The following is a 23,615-nucleotide window of genomic DNA, read 5'->3' on the forward strand; positions in this document are numbered from 1 at the left end:
GCATAGGCCACGGGTATCAGAGTCCCCAGTTCCCTCTCCTGTCCTTTCTGGAAGGCTCACCACCTGCTTTCCTCTCTCCAGTGTTGGCCAAGTGGTGAATATCAAAGCCAAGGTGAACCGAGCTTTCAACTCGAGCATGGAGGTGTGTGGGGTGGCCCTGCCTGGGGGTGGGAGATGGCTGTCCTCCTCTCTGTCCTCACAGCCCCTGGCCCAGAGTTCTGAGCCATCTGATAGAGCTGTGAGAACCCAGAACCTTCTGGGCCAATGCTCCATTGCACAGAGGGAAAACAGAGACCTGGGAAGGGAAAGGGACTTGCCTCAGGCTTCTGAACTTCCTGGATGCTGTCAGGGCCGGCCAGTCAGTCAGTAGCCGGTGGTAGCCTGTGGTATAGGAATGGAGGCTGGCAGAGCTGTCTGGTCCAGGGCTCCAGTGGCTCCAGTGGGCCAGTGCTGAGTTTTGGCCGTTATCTCACCTCCCAAGGCTCTGCTCACTCTTCTTAGAGTGTACTGGGGCTCCTGTGTTGTAGGTATGGGATGTTCATTGGGAACACTTTGAGTGCAGGGGAATGCCTTGGGCCTAGGTTGCTTCACCCGGTCATCCAGGCTGGATAGCAGTGGCCTGCCTCTGCCCCTGGGAACCCCTCAAATACCCAGGTATTCCCTAGGCACCTCAGGCATCTACCTTCTAAATTTAGCCAACATTTACTTACTGAATCCCTTTCATGAATAGGGGCCCCATGTTAATCCTCTCAGTAACTCTCCAGGGTGGCTGTGACCCCTCCAATTTTCCAGATGAGGAAATCAAGACGAGAGAAGGCAAGTGAGTTGCCCAAGGTTTTCCGGAAGCCAAAGACAAGAGCCAGAACTAACTGAGGTCCCTGGCCTTCCAGGTCTGGCAGATGAGAGAGAAACCTGTCACTCAGGCCCTGCCTGGGTGACACTGCCAGTGTCGTGCGCACGGGCCTCACTCCTCCCACCTGCCTCTTCTACCTCTCTAGGTGGGCATCCAGGTGACCTCCGAGGACCTGTGCTCTGAGAAGCAGTGGAGTGTATGTAAGGCCTTGGCCACCTTTGTGGCCCATCGGGAGCTCTCCAAGGTAGGTCGTGCCTCCTGCCACTCTGGGCTGCCTGTCACGGGAGGCCAGGCCAGGGATCCAGCTCCATTCCTCCTTCTCCTTTCCCCCAGCTCTTCCTATATATCTCACACCAGCATTCCTCATGTTCTAGTGACCCCATATTCTCTGGGTCTTTGCCCAAGACCCTGCATCCTGCAGGGTCATTAGGAAGATAAACACGATGTATGAGGTGAAGGTGGAAGCAGGAAGGTGGCCACAAAAGAGAGGAGGCCCTAAACCTTGTGGCAGCCTGGGGAGGGGGTCAACCTCAGATATGAGGTAGTTGTAGAAAACAGGGCCTTGGGCTGCTTTAGACAACTTGTCCTGAGTGGAGTGCTGGTGGCTCATGTCTGTAATTCTAGCTATTCCGAAGTATGAGATCTGAGGATCACAGCTCAAAGCCTGCCCAGGAAGGACAGTCCATGAGACTTTATTTATTTATTTTTTGGTTGGTCATGGGGCCTGAACTCTGGGTCTGGGCACTGTCCCTCAGCTCTACAGCTCAGGGCTAGCACTCTACCACTTAAGCCACAGCGCCACTTCCAACTTTTTCTGTTATGTCGTACTGTTCCTCAGCTCTACAACTCAGGGCTAGTACTCTACCACTGTTATATGGTACTGAGGAATGGAACCCAGGGCCTCATGCATGTGAGGCAAGCACTCTACCACTGAGCCACCTTCCCAGCCCATGAGACTCTTATCTCTAATTAACCACAGACAGCTGGAAGTAGAGCTGTGGCTCAAGTGGTAGAACACTAGCCTTGAGCACAAAAATGTTCAATGAAAGTGCCCAGGTCCTGAGTTCAAGCCCCAGTACTGGCAAATTACAAAAAAGAAAAGAAAAGAAAAGGAAAAATCTTGTCCTGAGTAGCCCCCACTTGTCCCCTGGCCAACAGGTGAAGCTGAAACAGGTCATACCAAGGACAGAGGAGGAAAAGACTGAACATGGTGTAGCAGCTGAGCGCAGGCGCATGAGGCTGGTCTATGCGGACACCATCAAGGACCTGCTGGCCCATTGTGCCATCCAAGATGGTGAGTAGCCTGTAGCCTGCATGACCCCTGCCCCCTTGCTCCTTGTCCCCTGCCCTGAGCCTGTGGGTGGAAAGAAGAGGAATATCCTAGGGACCTCTCTGGCCCCTGGTGATTCAGGACTCCACTAGCCTTCTTGGCCGCAAAGTCTGGGAAAGCAGGGTGCTGGGCCAGCATTTGGAATGGTGTAGAGATGAATGGGAATTCCCCTCAGAATGATTTTGGACCTCTAGGAGCCAAAGAATTTCAGAAGGTAGTATTGATCTGGGCTACAGAGACTTGTGAGGTGTTTCTTTTTTAAATTGGTTTGAACTCAAGGCATGGTGCTTGCCAGCCAAGCTCTTTGTATAGCTTGAGCCGGACCTACAGCCCCGTGAGACTTGTAGGATTTTCTTTTTCTTTATAGCGTGGATTTGGGGCTTGAACTCAAGACCTGGGTGCTGTCCCTGGGCTTTTTTGCACTCTGACACTTAAACTACAGCTCCACTTCTGGCCTTTTGGTGGTTAATTGGAGATATGAGATTCATGGTTTTTTGTTTTTTGTTTTCACCCTGGCTGGCTTAGAACCATGATCCTCAGATCTCAGCCTTCTGAGTAGATAGGATTACAGGTATGAGCCACCAGAACCCAGCTGGATTTAAAAAAAAAATATATAGACAGAATATGTTCAGATATTATTCACTCTTCATCATTCTCTCCACTCCTCTTTGTTTCTCCCTCTCTGCAAATAATTCAAATTGCAATCAAATTCTGTGTGTGAGTGTGTGTATCAGTGTGTCTGTTCTATGAGTGTGTCTTTAAAGTCTAAATTCCAGAGATCTCTAGGATAATTTAAGAGTATTTTTGTGTAAGTATGTACTTTCCCCAAAGAAGATGCAGTTAAAAAGCAAGACTCCTTCCTATCCAAAAACCCATGCCACTTCTCCAGAAACAACTAGTTACTTGTTTTTACTTTTTTAAAAATATTTTTCCAGGTGTATTCTCTGCATCTTTAAGTATACTATGTATTACTTAGTTCTCGATTTTTACCCCAAAGGGACATGTTTTTTTATGTCTTGATTCCCCCTCCTCATGTCTCCTGGAACTTGTCCTGAATCAGTACATGAAGGCCTGATTAAAATCCTGCCAGGATTTTCACAGAGAACAGGAAAGGTGCTCCTGACAGAGGTTGTTGTCTAGCTAAGGCCCAGAGATTGGAATCTTGGGCTTCTTTACCAATATCTAGAATGTTCTAAACATGAGTTCTTCCTTGAAACAAAGAGAGGCAGTTTCAGGACAAATAAAAAAGATAATTCATGGGCCAGGTGCTGATGATATTCCTAGGGACTCAGGAGTCAGAAATCGGAGGCTCAAGGTTCAAAGCCATCCCTGGCAGGAAATTCTATGAGACTTTTATCTCCAATTAACCACCAGAAAACTGGAAGTGGAGCTATAGCTCAAAGTGGTAGAGTGGTAGCCTTGAGCAAAACTGCTCACAGACAAAGCCCAGGACCCCTGAGTTCAAGCCCCATATGCCTGACCAAAAAAAAAGAAAAAAAATCATTCAGGATGGGAGGGAGAGTCACTGAGTGTGGAACTAAGTACTTTATAGCCATGTCCACATGCCACCTTCACACAGTCCTGTTGGGATAGATTTGACATCTGGCTATTAAGAGACGGGCAGCTGAGTGGTATTGGTTCTGCCTGAGGTCCCACAGCTAGTGTAGGCTGGGACTGGCATTCAGGCTGCTAGATCTTGTCTCCTGGCACTGTGACAGGCCCATATCCTCCCATTCCTCACCCAGGGCTAGCTTGTGTGTGCCCATGTTTCCTGGGCACTGAGTCCCAGGGTGGAAAGAATGCTGTAGCACCCAAGGAGGATCAGCTGTGGGGAGTGTCTCACCCTCCTGCCTCCTCTGTGTGTCTCTTCCCTGGCCAGATGTGGGCAGCAGAGACTGCAGTCACATGGTGCCAGCAGAGAAAACGCGTGTAGAGAGCGTGGAGCTGGTCTTGCCTCCCCATGCCAATCATCAGGGAAACACCTTTGGGGGCCAGATCATGGCGTGGATGGAGAATGTGGCCACCATTGCAGCCAGGTGAGGCGCAGTCCACACCCTCTTCCAGGCAGATTCTTCCTCATCTCATCCTAAAGTCTGCCTCAGGCCCTTCCTCTGTGGTTAACCCTGGGAGAGTACATTTAGCAATAGCATTTGGGGCAGCCTGGGTGGTAAGTGTGAAGGTGAGGGTCTGGGAGGTTAGAGAAAACTTGCTGGAGGAGGTGTGCTTCAGCAGGCCTCAGATAACAAGTAGTATTGTGCGACAGCAGGGTTTTTGTGTAAAAGTGGGGACACCAACTATTAAGTTGCAAAGGAAAATGGTGACATTATTTGCCCTCATGCTCTGCTCCAGGCTTTCTTCTGTCTCCTAAACTGAGCTCCTCTCTAGCCATGCACATAGACCGCAGTATTCCAAGCCATGAAATGGGACTGCCACTGTGCAGATCTGTCAATAGGTTGGGAGAAGGCAGTATGTGAGGTCCCAGACTAAGACAGCCTAGGGCAGGAGGAGGCTGCCCCAAGCTGGCAGCTGAAGCCGGACCATTTCCCCTGTCTGCTTTAGCCGGCTCTGCCGGGGCCACCCAACGCTGAAGGCCATCGAGATGTTCCACTTCCGAGGCCCCTCCCAGGTCGGGGACCGACTGGTGCTCAAGGCCATTGTGAACAACGCCTTCAAGCACAGGTGAGGGGGTGAAGAAGGGGCTGTGGGCACATCCTGACCTAGAAGAGACTAACTCAGACTTGCTAGGAGCCCTTCACCCTGAAGACTTGGGCTGAGCCCTGCCTGATGCGTAGCACTCTTTGCGTATCACCTGTGCTCAGCAGCCCTCGGCGCCAGGTCAGGGCCCCTCCCCTAGGATCCCCAGGCCCTGGGCTTGTGTCTCAGAGTGTTCCACATGCTCAGCGTGTGTCTCTCTCCTCTGCTCTTGTCACTGGAGACTCCAGGCTTATTCTTGTCAGTGTTCAGTGTTCAGATCTCTCTCCCTGTGTTTTCTAAAGCAGGAGTCCCCAGAGTCCTTTCCTTTGGGTTGAATTCTAATACCTCTCTCCCATGAAAGCCGACTTTAAGCATAGTTTTTGGTGATTTCAGAGACCATCATGGCATCATTAAAGGTGGGGGATGTGGGTTCAAGTTTGACTGCACCTTTTGTGTGTGTGTGTGTGTGCGTGTGTGCACATGCGCCAGTACTGGGGCTTGAACTCAAAGTCTGGGTGCTGTCCCTTAGTTTTTCACTTAAGGGAGGCAGTTTACACACTTGAGCTACACTCCCACTTCTGGCTTTTTTGCTAAGTAGGGAGATAAGAGTCTTATAGAACGTGTGTGTGTGTGTGTGTGTGTGTATTGCCCTGGCTACCGAGTCTTATGGAATGTGTGTGTGTGTGTGTGTGTGTGTGTGTGTGTGTGTGTGTGTGTGTGTGTGTGTGTGTATTGCCCTGGCTACCAACCAGAGGCATAAGCCTGGCAGGTTTCTTCATATTTATGTCTCCCCAGGCTAGGCACACAGTAGGTGCTCTGCTAGCACTGATAACACTAGACTCCTAGGTTCCTTCAGTGGGCTGTGGTCCAATTTGCTGTAAGAACTGCAGGAGGGTATGTGTGCATGGTTTGCGCATGTCTGTGTCTCTATGTGTGTATGGACAAGATTGGGTGTGACCTGGGGAAGGTGGACAGCAGGAGTGCAGCCTTCCTTTCCTCCCTGTCCCAGCATGGAGGTGGGTGTGTGTGTGGAGGCCTACCGCCAGGAGGCTGAGAGCCATCGGCGACACATCAACAGTGCCTTCATGACCTTTGTAGTCCTGGGCCCTGATGACCAGCCTCTGAAGCTGCCCTGGATTAAGCCCCAGCCTGGGGTAAGTGGGGACAGCACCATGGCACCCTACCCCACCTCCTTTCCCTCTCTGCTCAGATGGGGTGAGGGTTTCCCCATCCCTGTCAGGGCCTGGGGGAATGAGGGGCTGGCTCCTCTGCTGAAGCACAGGCAGCTTTGAGTGACTGTGAGTCCCCTGTGAAGGAGGGTACCTTTCTCTGCCTGGCAGAACTCTGGGCTGTCAGAAGGGTCTGGTGGATACTGGGTGTTAAGAACCCTGCACAACTCTGCAGAATTGGGGACAACTCTGGCTTTGGGGGCAGAGGGGTTCAGAACCTCACCCCTGTCACATTCTCATGGGGCCTTTAGAGAGCTTTAGTTTCCATTGGCGGCATGGCTGGCTGGTGGTGAGAGTGGGAAGTGCACCCCGCATTGCCGGGGCACTTGTCTTTCTGAAGAAATCATGAGGTGGGGGCTGCAGAGGTGGTGGTAGGTAGAGAGGTGGGCTTCCAAGATGGGCATCTGAGTCCTGATTCTGGCTCTGCCCCACACTCTATAACCTTGGGCAAACCCCAGAGCTCTGCGAGCCTCTGTGCCCTCCTTGAGATTAGGGACCGAGTGGGCAAAGCTCAGGGGCTGCTGGGAAGAGTGGGGGGAACTCAAGGACATCACTTGGTGGGGAGGGCTGGTTTATGGGTGTTCGGGGTACCACTGTGTACATCCTCTAAGGATAGCCATATTACAGAGGAAGAAACTGAGGCTGGTCAGGGGAATTGATGTTCCCAAGGTTATACGAGACTCGGAGGGGAGCTGGGCTGCAGCTCTGAACTTTCCCTGGCTGGAGTGTTTGAACTCCAGCTGTCCCAGTGAGACCTGTCCTTCTGTCTGGCCTGCTGAGCTTCCTCCAGCCCCAGGGGACAGTGAGAGGCAGGGGTGAGGCTACCTGCTGCAGCCATCCCTGATTCTTTCCCAGGAGGGTGAGCGTCGATACCGAGAGGCCAGTGCCAGGAAGAAGATCCGCCTGGACAGGTGGGTAGAGGGAAGGGGGATAGTGTGTCTCTTCATGGTTGCTCCTGGGCTGCACTGGGGCTGGTCTGTGCAGCATTTCACCACACAATGGTCTTATGGCTCATTGTTCAGGTGGGGACACTGAGAACAGAGGAATCAGGTGGCACAATCACCAGTCCGCCTTGAACCTAGCTACATCTTGATCTGAAATCCTGTGGGCATCCCCTGACTCTGCAGCGGAGAGGGCAGATGTAGAAAGGTCTAGATAGGAGACACAGTAGCTCAAGAACTGAAGCCTATAGAGTGCTGGAAGCCTGCCTCAGGATCCATACCATTGTGAACAAGAACCGCATGCATAGCCAGACACCCACTAGTGGCTCACACCTGCACTGGCGACTCTTATCTCCACTTAACCATCAAAAAGCTGGAAGTGGAGTCACAGCTCATAGTGTCAATCTTGAGTAAAAAAAACTGAGGGACAGCACCTAGGCTCTGAGTACAAATTCCCATACTGGAGCGCATGCGCGCACCCCCCCCCCCCCACACACACACTTCTGGAGCATTTGCCATATACTATGCACTGTGCTCCACACGGGGACACTGAGACACAGGTGTACTCCATTAGCAATGGAGTAGAGCTGGAGCCTCGGTCCCACGCTGCCTCGCTGGCTGGTCTGCTCTCAGCTGCCTCAGGTGCTGTCTAAGGTCACATGCTGTGGCTGCTATTTTCTGGGTTCCGTGTGTCCACACTTCTCCACAAGGCAGGAGTCCCCACCCTGCTGGGTCTGGGCACTGGCTGGTGGTAAAGCGCGTGGACAGCACTGTCACTGTCCTTCCAAGAGGCCCACGCTGTTATCTTTCCTTCCTCCCAGGAAGTACATTGTGTCCTGTAAGCAGGCGGAGGTGCCTCTCTCTGTCCCCTGGGACCCAAGCAACCAGGTAAATCCCCAGTGTCCCAGGGGTGCAGGGAGGCCCTTTACCTCCCCTACTGGCCTGAGCGGGCTGGGAGGGGACCTGAAGGGAATGGACCACCGGGAATCTTCTATGTTGCCTGATGTTGCCCCCATTCACAAAGGGCTTGCCTGTGTCCCAATTAGCAGGAAGTGGAGTGACTTTTCCAGGGTTACATGGAGGGACTGGACCTCCTCTCCTAAAGTCCAGGGTCTTGCTACAGCACCTGCCCCTTCAGGGTCCAATTTTCCCTGCACTAATATGGCTGGAGTCTGGAGCAATGGGTAACTTTCTGTCTCTGTGCTCTTCCTAGGTCTACCTGAGCTACAACAATGTGTCCTCACTCAAGATGCTTGTGGCTAAGGACAACTGGGTTCTGTCCTCGGAGAGTGGTCAGGTAGCTGACTGTCCACCCATCTTAACTCTCCTTTCTTAGTGTCCAAAAGTGGTCAGTGGCGAGTAACAGGGCTCTCTTGGACCTCTTGTGTAGGGAAGTGTTTCTTTTTTCCTCCCTCCCTCCCTCCCTCCCTCCTTCCCTCTCTCTTTCTCTTCCTTCCTTCCTTCCTTCCTTCCTCCCTCCCTCCTTTCCTTCCTTCCTTCCTTCCTTCCTCCCTCCCTCCTTTCCTTTCCTTCCTTCCTTCCTTCCTTCCTTCTTTCCTTCCTTCCTTCCTTCCTTCCTTCCTTCCTTCCTTCCTTCCTTCCTTCCTTCGGTCCTCTTTCTTCTCTCTCTCTCTCTGTCTCTCTCTTTCTAGTGGTACTGGGGTATGAACTCAGAGCCTAGATTTTGAAGATGGAGTCTAATGAACTTTTTTGCCCAAGCTGGCTTGGAACTGTGATCCTCTAGATTTTAACCTTCTGAACCTAGGATTACAGGCATGAGTCACTGATGTCTGGCTGAGAAGCCCCAAGCTTTCCCATTCCCATTCTCACCCAACCTTGGTCTACTGCTCTCTTTGCAGCTGCTTTCTCCTTAACCTCTGCCCCGGCTATATAGACAACCACAGGTTGGGGCTCTGCCACTTAAAAAAATTATCCTATGTTAGTTGTATAAGGAAGGATTTCGCTATGAGAGTTCCACACATGCAAGCAATATATCATAGTCAGTCTCCTCCCCTGTCACACTGGGCTCTGCCACTCCTGTCAGTGCCTTTCTACAAGTCACTTCACCTAGGGGTTGGAGGCGGAGGCTCTGAAGCGCCATTGTACTGTGGCCTCAGTCACTGTCCTTTAAAGCACTTCATGTTCATTTGTGAATCCTCTCCCAGAACCACTTGTGCAGGGATACGGCTGAGGGTCAGAGAGGTTCATCACGTGTCCTCCAGCCTTGTCCACCAGCATCTTACAGTAGCTTACCTCAGTGTAGTCTAGAAAGGGGCATAGGAATGAGGCCTCCCTCTGTCCCTTGCAGGTCTGTCTGTACACCCTGGAGGAGGATAAGTTCTTCTCCTTCCACATGGAGATGGTGGTGCAGGTAGATGCAGCCCAGGCTTTCATACTGCTCTCTGACCTGCGAAGGAGGCCAGAGTGGGACAAGCACTACCGGTAAGGGCCTGGTGGGGGCGCTGTCAGAGCGTAGCAAGGCCTGGCCAGGGATGGGGGGGCAGGATTGGGGGTTGGAACGGGGGTGATGGAGATCTCCTGTTGAGCATATCCCATCGTGCTCTGAGCCTGCAGGCCTTCAGTGGGCTTGCACTTAAAGTGAGCAGAAGCTGTGTGTTAGGTTGTGTGTTCTTTGGTTTTTTTTTTGCTTTTGTGTGCTTCTATGCATATGCATTTTCTTGTGTGCATGCCTCAATATGTATATGTCTGTGTGTGCCTTTGTGTATGCATGTGGAGGTTCCTATGTATGCATGCATGGTGATGTATACCTCTGTTTGCATTTGCTTAGATGTGCACCTTTGTTTACCTCTGTGTTTATATAGTTTCTTGTGTGCAAACTCATGCATGTGCCTGTGTGCCTTTGTGTTTATGTACATGCATATGTGTGCCTCTGTGTGCTGTGTGTTTGCTTGTGTGACTGCCTTTGTATGCCTTCATGTATGTGTCCACTGTGGCTAGGCCTGGCTGTCCCCTGTGATCTGCACAGGGGGTGAAGTGCCCAGCACATAAGCTTTTCAAGGAGGCTACAGCACCCAGGGGATCCCTACAGGCCAGCCCTCCCCCAGACTGTGGGGCTCCCAGTCCTGAGCTCCAGCTTCTCCACAGGAATGTGGAGCTGGTGCAGCAGGTGGATGAGGACGACGCCATCTACCACGTCATCAGCCCTGCTCTCGGTGGGGACACCAAGCCCCGGGACTTTGTGATCCTGGCCTCACGGCGGAAGCCCTGTGACAATGGGTATGTGCCTACCCTCTGTGGGGTGCAAAAGGTGGCCAGATGGGGAGGCCTCACCTCTCTCCTCAGGGAGGGTACATCAGCTTGGAGTCACAGCTGTTTCCCATGGTATGAGGCCCCAACCTCACCAGCCTGCTGGGCTGCCATGGTTCCACTGTGGGTAAAGTGGGAGATGAATGCATTTCCTGTGTAGTCCCTTGTGTGCTAAAGCAAGGCTGCCTCGCTCAAGGTCCCATGCGGTCACCCTTGTCTTCTGAAAGCCTGTCATTGCAGAGGCTGCCAGCTCTGCCCTAGGTTGGATAGCCAGGCCACAGGAACCAGCAAATTCCCAAAGCACACAGTCCTTCCTTGCATGTTCATGGTGGAGGGGCTTTTCCAGAAAACCCACAAGAGACAGTGGTTCCTGGTGAGCCAATGCTACTGACCTGCAGGTGCCTCTTTTCAGCCTGGTCCTGAGCCAGGCATCAAGGCTTTGAGAGGTGCCAGGGAGGGGAGCAGGGCCTCAGCTCCTTCTGTGGCCAATCCCCACATCCTTCTCATTTTGCTGCCACCCAGAGACCCCTATGTCATTGCACTGAGGTCAGTCACACTGCCCACACATCGGGAAACTCCAGAGTACCAGCGTGGGGAGACGCTCTGCTCCGGCTTCTGCCTCTGGCGTGAGGGGGACCAGTTGACTAAGGTGAGTCCCCATGTTGGGCTGGAGTTTCAGACCTGGTGCTCCATCCTCCTCCTCCTCCTCCTCCCAGCCTGGGAAAAACTAGGAGTGTCAGGGGTAAACAAAAGGGGTGTTGTAATTCAGAGACCCTGATAGGGGCTTTCAGAAAACTCATGGCCTGGGTTCTGATATAAAAAACGGCATATCATATACTTGTTGGCTCTGTGTCTAGGGAAGATTTGTCTCTGAGGACCCATAAAAGCCCATAGCCAATGACTGAAAATGCAGGAGAAACTGGCACAAGTGGCTGCTGAACCCATAATCCCAGCTACTCAGGAGGCTGAGATCTGAGGAAGTAGAGATGTCCCGCACACACACAATGGTTTCCCCCAGAGCATTCCTAACATGATTTTTCAGAAGTAGCCTAAAAATGTGCGCGTAAAACCGGTCCACCATTGGACTAAAGCCTCTGACAGCCCCCTGGAATGTTCCAGGCAGGGCCTCTGACAAGTAGCACACCCTAACATTCCAATCAGAGATAGGTGGTCACATGGCAGTGGGCTCAGCCAGGGTTGTCATGTGCAGAATAAGCCCTAAACCTATGTCTAAGGTGGCTGGGTGGCACCTTGATTTTAAAAAGATTTTGTGCTAGGCTCTAAAGACTCTGTTCCTACCCTCCAGGGCCTAGTGTTAGTGTGTGGTGACAGAGCAGCTAAGATTTTAGCACTTAAGATTTTGGGGATTTATAACTGATTTCCAGGACCTCATGCTTGGGGCTCCCTTATGTCCTCCCACCCCATTTTTCTGAGTGATGTTTCCTGGCTTGCAGGTATCCTACTATAGCCAGGCCATCCCTGGACTTCTCAACTATGTGACCACCAACGTGGCTGGCCTCTCCTCAGAATTCTACACCACTTTCAAGGCTTGCGAGCATTTTCTCTTGGACAATCGTAATGACCTGGCCCCCAGCCTCCAGACCCTCTAGGTACTTACTCCATTGGCCCCAAGGACTCAGTGTGTAGAAAAAAAAAAAGCAGAGGTATTTATTTGTCCTGCCTCCCCACCTTCCTGAGGGAGCCTTGACCCTTGCAGAGGTCAGCTGGCTCAGCACTGGTCAGCTGGAAGATCAGTTCCTGCCCAAGTCTGCCAGCAAGTCTTTGCGGTACTCCTGGGGTAGTATATAGTAGATTCGGGTTTTGTCCACGGCCCTGGCTGCCAGCAACCCTGCCCGCACAGCTGCATAGCTGCTCCCAGCAAAGCTAGCCTGCAGTGTGACTGTGGCCCTGGGAGAGGATGCCAGCAGCCTGGCCACAACTCCCTCTGGGCTCTGGCTCAGTGCACTGGCCTGCAACTGGAAGGACACAGGTTGCCTGAGTCCCTTACACAGCTCCAGCATATCAGTGATCAGCTGCTCTCTGTAGCCACTTCCCAGTACCTCCGCAGGCCAGCCTGGTGCCAAGGTCACATGGGGAAAAACCTCAGCCACAGCTGTGACCAACTCTTGACCAATCACATGACCAGGAGCCACAAAACTTCCATGTGAGATTGTAGCCCCTACCCACACAGGCCGAGACAGGTGGCCAAGGGTGGAGAGGTGTGCCAGGATGGTCAGGGATGGCCAGAGGGCTGCAGGATCCACTATGTGCACATGGATGCCCCAGCGTCCAGGGCGTGTGGCCAACTGTAGCAGGCACAACTCCAGGGTCAGAGCAGTGCCACCTGGGACAAGCACAGTGGGCACGGGGTCTCTGGCTGTAGTTTTCTGGAGGCTGACGTCCAGCAGGATCATGCCTTCTCTATCTGAAAGAGGCAGTAGGTCCAGGTTACCATAGGATGCCAAAGTCTCTTGTAAAAGGGGCAGCAGGGGACAGAGGGGAGGGTCAAGGAAGAGCTATTGTCAGCTCAGCAGAATCTGTTGATCTGGGCTTGGGTTCTAGGTGCTCTGCCTGCTAGCTGTCAGATTGGCATGCGCTGCCAGCTCAGCTCTTAACCCTTATGTCTCTGCTCTGTACCTTGTGCCCTGTGCCTGCTCCTTGAGGAGCGCCATGCTCTTGACACACTGCCTGTCTTTGTACCTAATGTGTGGATGGGCACGGGCTGATGTTGCCATGCACAGGACAGTCCGGAGCTCCCGGGCTGTGGGCACTCACCAGGGATGCTAATTGTTGTTCCTCTACTGCTGTGAACTTCTGGAACCATCCACTCCACATTCAGACCATCACCCCCTGGAAGCTGGAGAAGAGGGACCAAGCTGCTGCCTGTGTAATAGGTCCGCTTCCGAGTGTCATTCACTATGGGACCCAAAATCGACCAGATGAAGTGGCTGCCATTCAGGGAGCACCTTCTGTATACCTGACAGCTACTGCATTCCCCTCCAAGCTTACCTAGCAACCCACTGACTAGCCTTCACCTCCACCTTCGCTAGCTAGAGAGAAGTGATTAGCTGCAGAGTTGCTGGGATTAGAACTGAATGGCCCCCAAGCTGGTATCCATGCCCTGCTCCCTTAGGTGACTGCCAGAGTCAGGGATATGACCTCTGACATGGCTTGACTGCAGTCTGTCCTGGGATCAGGGTCGAGGGGACAGGGGCTTGCCTAGAAACACCTGATCATTGATTTGTGGGCAGAGAGGGTGTACTGTACAACAGTGGTGTGGTCCACAGAGGAACCATGCTAGTATGGAAAGTGTATGAGGTTTGGAATCTTCATTCAGTAATGGCTCTGAGCCTCCTGGCTTCATGGATTTGTGAATCTTAGAGAATTAACATCCCAAGCGGTGGACATAACTCTCCTCCAGTGCCTACCCCTAAGGCTTCCCTGTTCAGAATCCAGCCCACATTTCCCTTCCCAGGCTCCTTACAGGCCATCTGCTTGAACTGGGACAAGACTGGCTCGAACAGGTCATAGTAGACTTGGTGGGCAGCGCTGTTGTCCCGGATGTAGAGAAGATCGTCCACTGACACAGGGTCCTGGCTGCCCTGCCACAGTGTCAGGGAGTACCTAGATCCAGAGAGTTGGCTCAGTCCTTGCCTGGGATTAGTAGGACCCCCACTCCTGTGCCTAGAGGTGGATGCCTGCTGGGCCAGGGGTAGAGCACCTGCACCTTCCCTCCAGCTCCCCACCAGCCCTCCTCCCTGAAAGCAGAGGTCTGGGAGGAAAGAGGTACCCACTTACAGTGCCTATTTCTGAATTACCAGTTGTAGCCCTCCCCCTACCTTCCCATCCCCATCCTATAGTGAGCAGTCAATCACCAGGGATATATAAGCCAAAGGCAGGGCATTGGTGATACGCATCAGCAGGTTGGACCAGATGGAGCTGAGGACTATACTGGCGATGATCTTTTGGGATCTCTCCAAGCCTGGTAATGAATTGGATCCAGTGGGGGTAGTGACAAGAGTTTGTGGGGTTCTCACCTGTCAGATTGGCCAAGTAGCCAGCTGAAGTAAGGCCAGGCAGCCCGGACCATGACGGCTCGCAGAGGGAAGGTGATCTTCTGAGGTACATCTCCCACCAGTGCCTGCATCTTCTCCACCATAGCTTGATTGTAGGTGTTGTTTGGTGACTGTGGCACGTAGAGAGTGGTCCAGCCCAGCGACAGGGTGGCCTCAGGATACTTCTCCTGAACCAGTGCCAGGAACCTGCCAAGAATCAGAGCCTCCTTCTGTCTTTCAGAGCCACACTGTCCCCTTCCTTTCTTGAGTTCTCAAGAGCTAGGAAGCAGTAGGGCCTATTGAATCTGTGATCTAAGGACAGTGAGAGGGTTTGCTCATAGTCCCAACCAAAAAGGCATGCACTTCGGAGTCATGGAGGCCTGAGTTCATGTCCTGATTCCTATTGAGCAAATCCTTCAGTACAGGGCTTAGGAGACTGGATCATAGACCCAAGGTTTACAGATTTGGGCTCTGCTAGATGTGTCTCTGAAGTTATTTTACTTGAATTTTTCTGATGAAAAATTTAAAAGGCAAAGAATGTTGTCCCTTTTAATTCTCCCACGTGAGTAAAATCAGTACTAAAAGAAAAGGAGCCATTATTTATCTTGGGCCATCAAGTACATTTCTTTTTTTTTTTTTTTTTTGTCAGTCGTGGGGCTTGAACTCTGGGCCTGGGCGCTGTCCCTCAGCTCTTCAGCTCAAAGCGAGCACTCTACCACTTGAGCTACAGCACCACTTCCGGTTTTGTGGTAGTTTATTGGAGATAGGAGTCTCACGGTCTCTCCTGCCCGGGCTAGCTTTGAACCGCGATCCTCAGATCTCAGCCTCCTGAGTAGCTAGGATTACAGGCGTGAGCCACCAGTGTCCGGCTTCAAGTACATTTCTTAACAGCTGCTTTCCAAATACATTTCAGAAGCACAATAAATACTGGATGGACAAATAAATAGGCTGGATAGAGGCAGAAAATGGAGGATAAAGAGCATGTAGGTTAAGATGAATGTTGTAGTGCATGCCTGTAATTCCAACACTCAGGAGTGTCCATTCAAGAGGATCCTGACTACAAAGTGACACCTTATCTTAAAACCAAAACAAACAAACAAACAAAAGGCTAGCTCAATTATGGAGTTCTTGCCTTATGTGTGAAACCCTGGATCTTATCCCAAGTACCCTACCCCCAGATAAAAAGGCAAGTTCCTGTCATTTAAAATGAATAGCATAGAGCATAGGGAAAGGGTGACATTGTCCAAAAAGAAATGTACTCATTACCTGATGTATGTAACTGTAACCCCTTTGAACATCACCTTTATAGTAACAATTTAAAAAAATTAAAAAACAAGATGAACACAGTTCCTGTTTCATTTTCATTGTAAAAGTTAAATGGTGTTCTGTATATAAAGTATTTGAAAGTGTGTCTGACAGACATAACATTCAACAAAATGTAACTTACATGATTGTAAGCTCTCACATCTGAAAAAGAGGAAAATGCACCCCTAACTTGGCAGTGCTGCATAGGGATCAAATCAACAGTATCTTCTCTACATGTGGAGCCCATGAGGCTGGTGTGTGGGAGGGCTATGCTGAGCAGTGCTGGGCCTTCAGGAGGGCTGGGAGGGAGCCAGAGTTCTTTCTAGACTTTTCTAGTGAGCCAAATCCTGTGCTTGCTACTGAGGGAACAGAGGTCTTGGGCCTGTGACAGCCCAACAAAATCAGGGCTGCGCTAGGAAGTGTGTGTGTGTGTGTGTGTGTGTGTGTGTGTGCGCGCGCGCGTGCGTGTAGGGAGGGGGGGAGAGAGAGAGAGAGAGAGAGAGAGAGAGAGAGAGAGAGAGAGAGAGAGAGAGAGAGGGAGGGAGGGAGGGAGGGAGGGAGGGAGGGAGAGCGCTCAGAGGAAGTCCTTCAGTAACCTGGGATGTCAGGGATGGTTCTGAAGGTAACTTGTCTGGGAGAAGGCTCATCAGAAAGGAAAGGGAAAGAGCTGGAGGCTTGGCTCCAAAAATAGCTCTTAGCCAGGTGTTGGTAGCTCACGCCTGTAATCTTAGCTACTCAGGAGGCTGAGATCTGAGGATCTTTGTTCAAAGCCAGCCCAAGCAGGAAAGTTCGTGAGTCTCTTATCTCCAGTAAACCACCAGAAAACTGAAAGTGGAGCTGTGGCTTAAGTGGTAGAGCTCTAGTCTTGAGCTGAAGAGTTCGGGGACAATACCTAGGCCCAGAGTTCAAGTCCCACGACCAACAGAAAAAAAAGAAATAGAGCTTTTCCTAGTATGCCATGTTCTAGGTTCAAATCCCAGTATATGAGAGAGTGAGAGAGAGAGAGAGAGAGAGAGAGAGAGAGAGAGAGAGAGAGAGAGAGAGAGAGAGAGAGAGAGGGAGAGAGAGAGAGGGAGAGAGAGAGAGAGAGAGAGAGAGAGAGAGAGAGAGAGAGAGAGAGAGAGAGAGCTCAAAGGCCTTCAAGGCTAAGGGCTTCAGGTGACATAACATGGTAGGACTGGAAACAAACTTGACAAGGTCTCCTGGGGTTAGATATTGACAGGAGAAGCATGGACACTCACTGTGTGGCATTGATCTCAATGGAGATGGGCACGTTGGGGCCTTTCAGAATGTCTGCATTGATCCACACGGGCCTCCGGACTCTGCCAGCTTCTGTCAGCTGCCGCAAGAGGTCCAGGGAGGGGCCCACAGCTTTGATGCTCTTGAAGTCCAATTTGATGCCTGTGGGGAAAGGGTCAAAGGCTTGGGAACTGGGAGACATGACTCCTCTCCAGGGGTGTGTGTGTGTGTGTGTGTGTGTGTGTGTGTGTGTGTGTGTGTGTGTGTGTGTGTGTGGTGTGTGTGTGTGTGTGTGTGTGCACGCGTGTGCGTGTGTGTGTGTGTGTGTGTGTGTGTGTGTGTGTGTGTGTGTGTGTGTGTGTGTGTGTGTGTGTGTGATGAGGATCAGGGGAAAGTAGGAAGACAGATTCTGGCAGGGTATGAAGGATGGGTTTCCAAAACAGGCAGAGCTGACCCAGAGTAGAGTTTCATCTCTAGAACAGTAAGTACCATCCATGAGGTAGAAACACAGACAGCTAAAGAAAGGGGCTTCAATCCCTGCCCAGAGCAGATGGAGAGAACCTTGATCCACCAGAGCCTGTAAGAGAAGCTCACCCAGCCTCTAGGAAGGGGTGTTTGCACAGAGAAAGGACCTAGTATGATGAATGTCATCTAGGGCTAAGAAAAGGCTGGGAAGTTAAAGAAAAATGAAAGCTAGGCCAAGACACTGGGGAGCTATGGAGGGTGGAAGTAGGAGAGGGTTATGACAACATTGGTCTTTTGGAATGACCACTTATGTGTCAATGAAGGCAAGACCAGAAGGGCCAAATCCGGGGAACAGCCAGTGAAAGAGGTCCAAGAGCAAGGTAACATGGTGGGGGGTCAAGTTGGCAGATATACAGCAGCTGGGTGGCTGCTATGGAGGGAGTGTTAGGGGCAAGGCCTAGATTCTGCAGGACGTGGAGGGGAGAGTTGGGATTTGAACATGCAGTAGTATCTAGTTGTGTTTTCCAGGAAGGACACCCTGATTCCATTCTGCACAGTTTTACTCTGCACTGCTATGTCTCCTCACCTGGGTCCCCTTTGACCTCCCCATCGCACCTCGTCCTCCCTGGGCCTGGGCATAAGGACCATTGGGAGAAAGTTGAAGTGAACTGCATGAGGTGGAGACAGTCTTTGCTTCCTTGTGGAGGAGTCTCTGCGTGAGGAGCAGGGGTTGGGGAGCTGGGAGGGGATAGAGGGCTCTTACTTTTCTGAGAAGAGGCCAGAACAGTCTCCAGCCAATTCTGTACTGTGTTGTCACTGTAGACGGCTGGGGGGTGGGCCATGATTGGTACCCCTGTCTCGTTGACAGTGTTGAGCCCTTCCACAGTGACATCAGCTTCCAAGGCCATGGCATCACCTGTTGAAGAAGCAGAACTCAGTGCTGCAAAAGACTACAACTTCCCACAAAGATATTACACATTTGTTACAGACCACTGGAAAAATACAGAAAAGCAGGAAGATAAAAAAAATATTTCACCTAGGCGGGTGCAGGTGGCTTACACCTGTAATCCTAGCTACTCAGGAGGCTGAGATCTGAGGATTGTGGTTCAAAGCCAGCCAGGGCAGGAAAGACCTTGAGACTCTTATCTCCAATAAACCACCAGAAAACCGGAAGTAGTGCTGTAGCTCAAGTGGTAGAGCGCTAGCCTTGAGCTGAAGAGCTGAGGAACAGCGCCCAGGCCCAGAGTTCAAGCCTCATGACTGAAGGAAAAAAAAAAAAATCACCTACATTTTCTTTCTTTCTTTTTTTTTTTTTTTTTTGGCTCCAGTCATGGGGCCTGAACTCTGGGCCTGGGCACTGTCCCTCAGCTCTTCAGCTCAAGGCTAGCACTCTACCACTTGAGCCACAGCTCCACTTTTGGCTTTTTTCTTTTTGCTTATGTGGTGTTGAGGAATCGAACCCAGGGTCTCTGGCATGCAAGGCGAGCCCTCTACCACTGAGCCACCTTCCCAGCCCATCATCTACATTTTCAACAGTTTATATTTTGATGATTTTTTTTTTGTCTAGACATAGGTTTTAAATAGCATGACACTGCTCTGAGTTTGTAATTCTTTATTTTTTTTTTGGGGGGGGGTCCGGCTTTTTTCTTTTTGCTTATGTGGTGCTGAGGAATCAAACCCAGGGCCTCAGGCATGCAAGGCAAGCGCTCTACCACTGAGCCACCTTCCCAGCCCTGAGTTTGTAATTCTTATGTGCCTGGAATTTGAACTCCGGACCTAGGTGCTATCCCTAGGTGTTTTGTTTTTGTTTTTTTGTTTTTTTTTTGTTTCCTCAAGGCTAGCACTCTTAACCATGTGAGCCATAACTCAACTTTTTGGTGGTTAATTTGAGATAAGACTTTCTTGGCCTGGCTAGCTTTGAATTGCCACCTTCAGATCTTGGCCTCCTGAATATCTGGGAATGTAGGTGTGAGACACTGGTGTACAGCTCTTGAGTTTATAATTTATGTTTCAGCATAGTAAACTTTTTTTCACATTATTCCATACATCTCATTAAAACAAAAAGGCTGGGCTGGGAATGTGGCTTAGTGGTAGAGTGCTTGCCTAGCATGCATGAAGCCCTGGATTCCTCAGCACCACATAAACAAACAAACAAAAAAAGCTATAAGGGGTGCTGTGGTTCAAATGGTAGAGCACTAGCCTTGAGCAAAAGAGCTCAGGGACAGTGCCCAGGCCCTGAATTCAAGTCCCATGTCCAAAAAAAGAAAAACTAAAAGGCTGAAAATACCTGCTGCAGGGTGCTGAGTGACTACAATGAACTTGGTTAACCCACATCCCAGGGACCTTTTGATTGTTTCTAGGTAACAATGATGCCTAGGTTGTTTTCTAATTCTTTCTGATTTGATGATTTCTTGTTCCTTAATTGTGGAATTTGAGTTAAGCCAACACTAGACCATTTTAAAGCCTCTATTATGAAGTTTCTAAGAAGTTCTTTCTGCAGCCAGAATCTAGGTTCTTCCTACCTCCTCCCTTTCCTGCCTCCTCCTGCCATTCTAACACCAGACAACTTGAAGCCAGATCCAGCCATGTGGTTTGGGATTTTGTAAGGCATAGAGAAGTCAGATCCAAAGAAGAAGGGGGCACCTGACAGATAAAAGGGCAGCTGAGGTTCCGCATGGTACTGGGGCCGTTCTGGTCCAGGAGAGGTGGTAGTATGTTAGGAAGAAACGGGAGGATCAATGTCTCAGCACCACCAGTGCTGCTAGCTTGCTCTGCCAACAGCATCAACATCACCTGGAAACTTATCATGACAATTCTCTGTCCTATCTCAGAGCAGCTGAACCAGGAACTCTGGGGATGGGACCAGTGCCCTTTATCTACAGTTTGGGGACCATTCCCTGCATCTCTGTGGTTTAAACAGACCAGCAAGCTTCCCAACTGTCTGGAAGGAAAAGCTGTTTCTCTATTAACCACAGGCCTAAGCACAGGTCAGGGCCAACACCTTGGGGCTCCTGTGTGACCCTCTTTCCTTTCAGACAGTAAGTCCCCTAGCTTTTCTGAATCCCTGTTTTTGTCTATAAAATGCTGTCCACGAAGCAGGTTACACAGTTGTCCCTACAGACCCACTATCCTATGTGGATTTTTGTGCAGTCTTAGAGTTTGAACTCAGGACCTGGGCACTGTCCCTGAACCTTTTTGCTCAAGGCTTGTGCTCTACTACTTAGACCATAGCTCCACTTCTGGTTTTCTGGTGGTTAGAAATCAGAGTCTCATGGACTTTCCTGCCTGGGCTGGCTTTGAATCACAATCCCCAGATCTCAGCCTCCTGCTGAGGCTAGATTACAGGTGTGAACCACAGTGCCTGGCATGTGTATGTGTGTGTGTGTGTGTGTGTGTGTGTTTTGTGGGGGAGAGTGGGGTCAAGAGAACATGGGGTAAGCTGTCCCAATGAGCTCCCTGCAAGTCTAAGCTGCTTTGGCATCTAGAGCTTATCCTAACCTGCAGTTCTGATCTCTGGTTTCCTTAGTCCCTGAGGGCAAAGGCCTCCTTAGCAGGGGAGGTCAGCACCTGACAGGCCAAGGGTGGGGTGGCTGGGAGCAAGTGTAGAGTATTACTGACTTTGGAGTCAGTTGTAACTGTCCAAGTCCTGGGCTTGGCGATCAGAGACACAACCTGAGCAGGTCCTTTAGCCTGCAGCCCATTTCCTCCTGGTGGTGGCCAGGGTGTCAGCCATGCCTCAGCTCCCCCTCCCTCTCCTTCACCCCCACCCCAGCCTGCCAATCCTGGCTCTGCACTTACTGCTTAGAGCAGCCTCCATCTCCTTCTTGCTGTTGGCTCTGTGGAACCAGGTGACCAGCAACCCGTCCCTGCGGTTGATGTAGCCCAAGCTTGCCAGGTAATCCAGCATGTCAGCATCGGGGCGGCAGACAGCATCTTCCTTACACCCTGGAAGGAATATCAGTGGGTTCATTAATGAGTTATTGCCCAGCCCAAGGATCCTTATTTCTCATCTCATCACCCTCCCTGGGCTACACTGGGTACCCAACACTCAGAGCCTCTGGGGGAATGAAAGGGAACTGTATGAGCTCCTGGGGGCTGGCCTAGGGTAGAGAAGGGGACACTTACAGGGGACTATGAAGGATGAGAATGCATTTGACAAGGATGGACTGAAGGATTCTGGACTGAAAGCACAGCATAACTGATGGCCGTGGGAAAGAGCAAAGCTGTCTAAAGGAGTGGCTAGACAATGACTCACACCTGAAATCCTAGCTGCTCTGGAAGCTGAGATCAGAGGATGTGGGTTTGAAGCCAGCCTGGGCAGGAAAATCCATGAGACTCTTCAGTTAGCCAACAAAAAAAATCAGAGATAGGGGCTGGGAATGTGGCTAAGTGGTAGAGTGCTTGCCTAGCATGCATGAAGCCCTGGGTTCGATTTCTCAATACCACATAAAGAAAAAAGCTGGAAGTGGGACTGTGGCTCAAGTGGTAGAGCACTAACCTTGAACAAAAGCTCAGGGACAGTGCTCAGGCCCTGAGTTCAAGCCCCAGAACTGGCAAAAAAAAATCAGATGGCACTGTATGTGGCTCAAGCAGTAGAGTGCTAGCCTTGAGTGGAAAAAGTTATGGGGGCAAAACCGGATGCTGGTGGTTTATGCCTATAATCCTTGCTACTCAGCAGACTGAGATAGGAGAATTGTGTTTCTAAACCATCCTGGGCAGGAAAGTCTGTAAGAGTCTCACATCTAGGTAACCACCAGAAATCCAGAAATAGAGCTGTGACTCAAAGTAGTGGAGAGCTAGCCTTGGGGATAGTGCCTAGGCTCTGTGTTCAAGCTCCATGACTGACAAAGCTATCTATGGGTTAGGGCCTAAGCACTGAAGTCAAGCCTCAGTACCAGCACACAAAAGTAGATTAACAACAAATAAGTAGCTATTGACAAATGGGATAGGGCAGGGTTGGAAGTGTGGGCAAAGAGGGTAGAGGAAATGCGTGGTGGTGGGAAGTCAGAGCCTCACGGCTGGGGATGGGCACAGGCAGGAGGCACTGGGAGGGTGGTAGATGCTTCAAGTCCCTAGGCAAGGAGGATGTCTATGGATCCATGGTATGGAGGAGGCCATGGGGTCAGCTCCCAAAGAAGGAAAGTACTTGGAACATGGGAGAGAGGTCTGAGCAAAAGGCTGAGATTTGGTGACCTTCAGCAACTGGTAAGGGGCTCACTCATTAGGGATGGGTGTCTATAGGTTTTGGGGTATGGAGGAGACAAAGAGCAGAGGATGGGGACAGGATCTTGGTTAGGTAAGGATGAGCAATGGACAAGCCAGTCAGAATGGCAAGAGGAGGAGCTCCTACCTGGAGAGATGCCTCGAAGCGTGAAGGTCAGGACCATTACAATGAGTGCTACCACCAGGGCTGCACTGACACTGGCCACAAGATTCCACTTCTTGCACGGCATGATGGTCTCTTTGAAGAATGTTCCCTTTCCCAAGTCTTCTCTGGGCTCCTTGTGGCTGGGATCCAGTGGGAAGTAGAAACTTACAACAAGACCTATCTCTCACTCAGCTTGGCCTGGCAGCTCTTGTATTTATGGGATGCTGTCTCAAAGAAGTTCCTGAAGTCCCTCCTCCCTCCCCCGCCCTAAACCTCTTGCCCTCACCCTTCCTACCTCTGAACAGGCCAAGCAGAAAATCCTGTCATTCCCCCAAATGACCTTTGAGCACAGCTAGAGTCAGTAGAAGGTGTTAAGACTTAAACCTCAACCCTGCAAGTCAACTTATTTGAGAGTAGAAGTTGAGGGACCTAGCTCAGCCCCCAATTTCCTGGGAGCAAGTATCTGGTCCTGGGGGGTAGGTGGTGGTGGGGCTTCACTTTGTCCCAGCATAAAAGGAAACTGCTGGACTGACTGGTCTCTAACGTCTCTCATTCTACTAAATCTATCTTCCCGCCCTGCCCTGGGGATCCAAGGGTTAGCGCCCTGGACAGATTAGATCTGCCCCAGGGACATAGATTTTCCTTCTATCTCAGTCTGATAGATTGGACAGGGATTAAACGGATAGCTTGACTTGCTGGCCTTGGTTACTACCGACAGTCCTTGGTGGGAACTGAGCTCCCTCTTTGTGCAAAGTGGATCCTGGGGGAAAGAGGGGCCTCAAAATGGGAAGTAAGTTAGGGACTTCCCCCTACTCCAGGAATCCTGAAGCTGAATAGACCTCAGAGCACCCGTGATGAAGGTGCTCAGG

At 51.0% G+C, this 23,615-nt stretch overlaps 2 protein-coding genes across 2 annotated transcripts in view; one reads left to right on the forward strand and one right to left on the reverse strand.

Moving 5' to 3' along the window:
- Positions 1-12,241, forward strand: part of LOC138807145 (acyl-coenzyme A thioesterase 11) — a 39,508-nt gene extending 27,267 nt beyond the window's left edge. The window contains exons 4-16 of the mRNA XM_069992737.1: positions 82-142; positions 999-1,097; positions 2,012-2,147; positions 4,063-4,219; positions 4,743-4,862; positions 5,887-6,031; positions 6,962-7,017; positions 7,869-7,935; positions 8,261-8,344; positions 9,356-9,489; positions 10,153-10,284; positions 10,837-10,963; positions 11,769-12,241. Of these exons, the coding sequence (XP_069848838.1) occupies positions 82-142; positions 999-1,097; positions 2,012-2,147; positions 4,063-4,219; positions 4,743-4,862; positions 5,887-6,031; positions 6,962-7,017; positions 7,869-7,935; positions 8,261-8,344; positions 9,356-9,489; positions 10,153-10,284; positions 10,837-10,963; positions 11,769-11,924 (1,474 nt within the window). The 3' untranslated portion in view covers positions 11,925-12,241. The remainder of the gene's footprint in view (positions 1-81; positions 143-998; positions 1,098-2,011; positions 2,148-4,062; positions 4,220-4,742; positions 4,863-5,886; positions 6,032-6,961; positions 7,018-7,868; positions 7,936-8,260; positions 8,345-9,355; positions 9,490-10,152; positions 10,285-10,836; positions 10,964-11,768) is intronic.
- Positions 11,963-22,924, reverse strand: LOC138807146 (protein FAM151A-like). The gene is made up of 8 exons (XM_069992738.1): positions 22,729-22,924; positions 21,177-21,323; positions 18,142-18,294; positions 16,916-17,075; positions 14,352-14,576; positions 13,799-13,938; positions 13,090-13,230; positions 11,963-12,739 (listed from the first exon to the last, which is right to left on the reverse strand). Exons 1-8 carry the CDS (start codon positions 22,829-22,831, stop codon positions 12,066-12,068), a joined length of 1,743 nt encoding a protein of 580 aa, XP_069848839.1. The 5' UTR covers positions 22,832-22,924; the 3' UTR covers positions 11,963-12,065.
- Positions 22,925-23,615: the final 691 nt, after the last annotated feature.

The sequence above is a fragment of the Dipodomys merriami genome, unplaced genomic scaffold (genome assembly GCF_024711535.1).
Source record: "Dipodomys merriami isolate MVZ:Mamm:240054 unplaced genomic scaffold, mDipMer1.0.p SCAF_412, whole genome shotgun sequence".
NCBI classification, from domain to species: Eukaryota; Metazoa; Chordata; class Mammalia; order Rodentia; family Heteromyidae; genus Dipodomys; species Dipodomys merriami.

Excerpts from the sequence above, each read along its gene's own strand:
- LOC138807146 (XM_069992738.1), bottom strand. The coding sequence starts at position 22,831 with ATGCCGTGCAAGAAGTGGAATCTTGTGGCCAGTGTCAGTGCAGCCCTG. Across the intron at positions 17,076-18,141 it reads TCTGGCCTCTTCTCAGAAAA|GCATCAAATTGGACTTCAAG; the intron begins GTAAGAGCCCTC and ends CTTTCCCCACAG. Across the intron at positions 13,231-13,798 it reads CCAGTTCAAGCAGATGGCCT|TGAATGACACTCGGAAGCGG; the intron begins GTAAGGAGCCTG and ends TGGGTCCCATAG.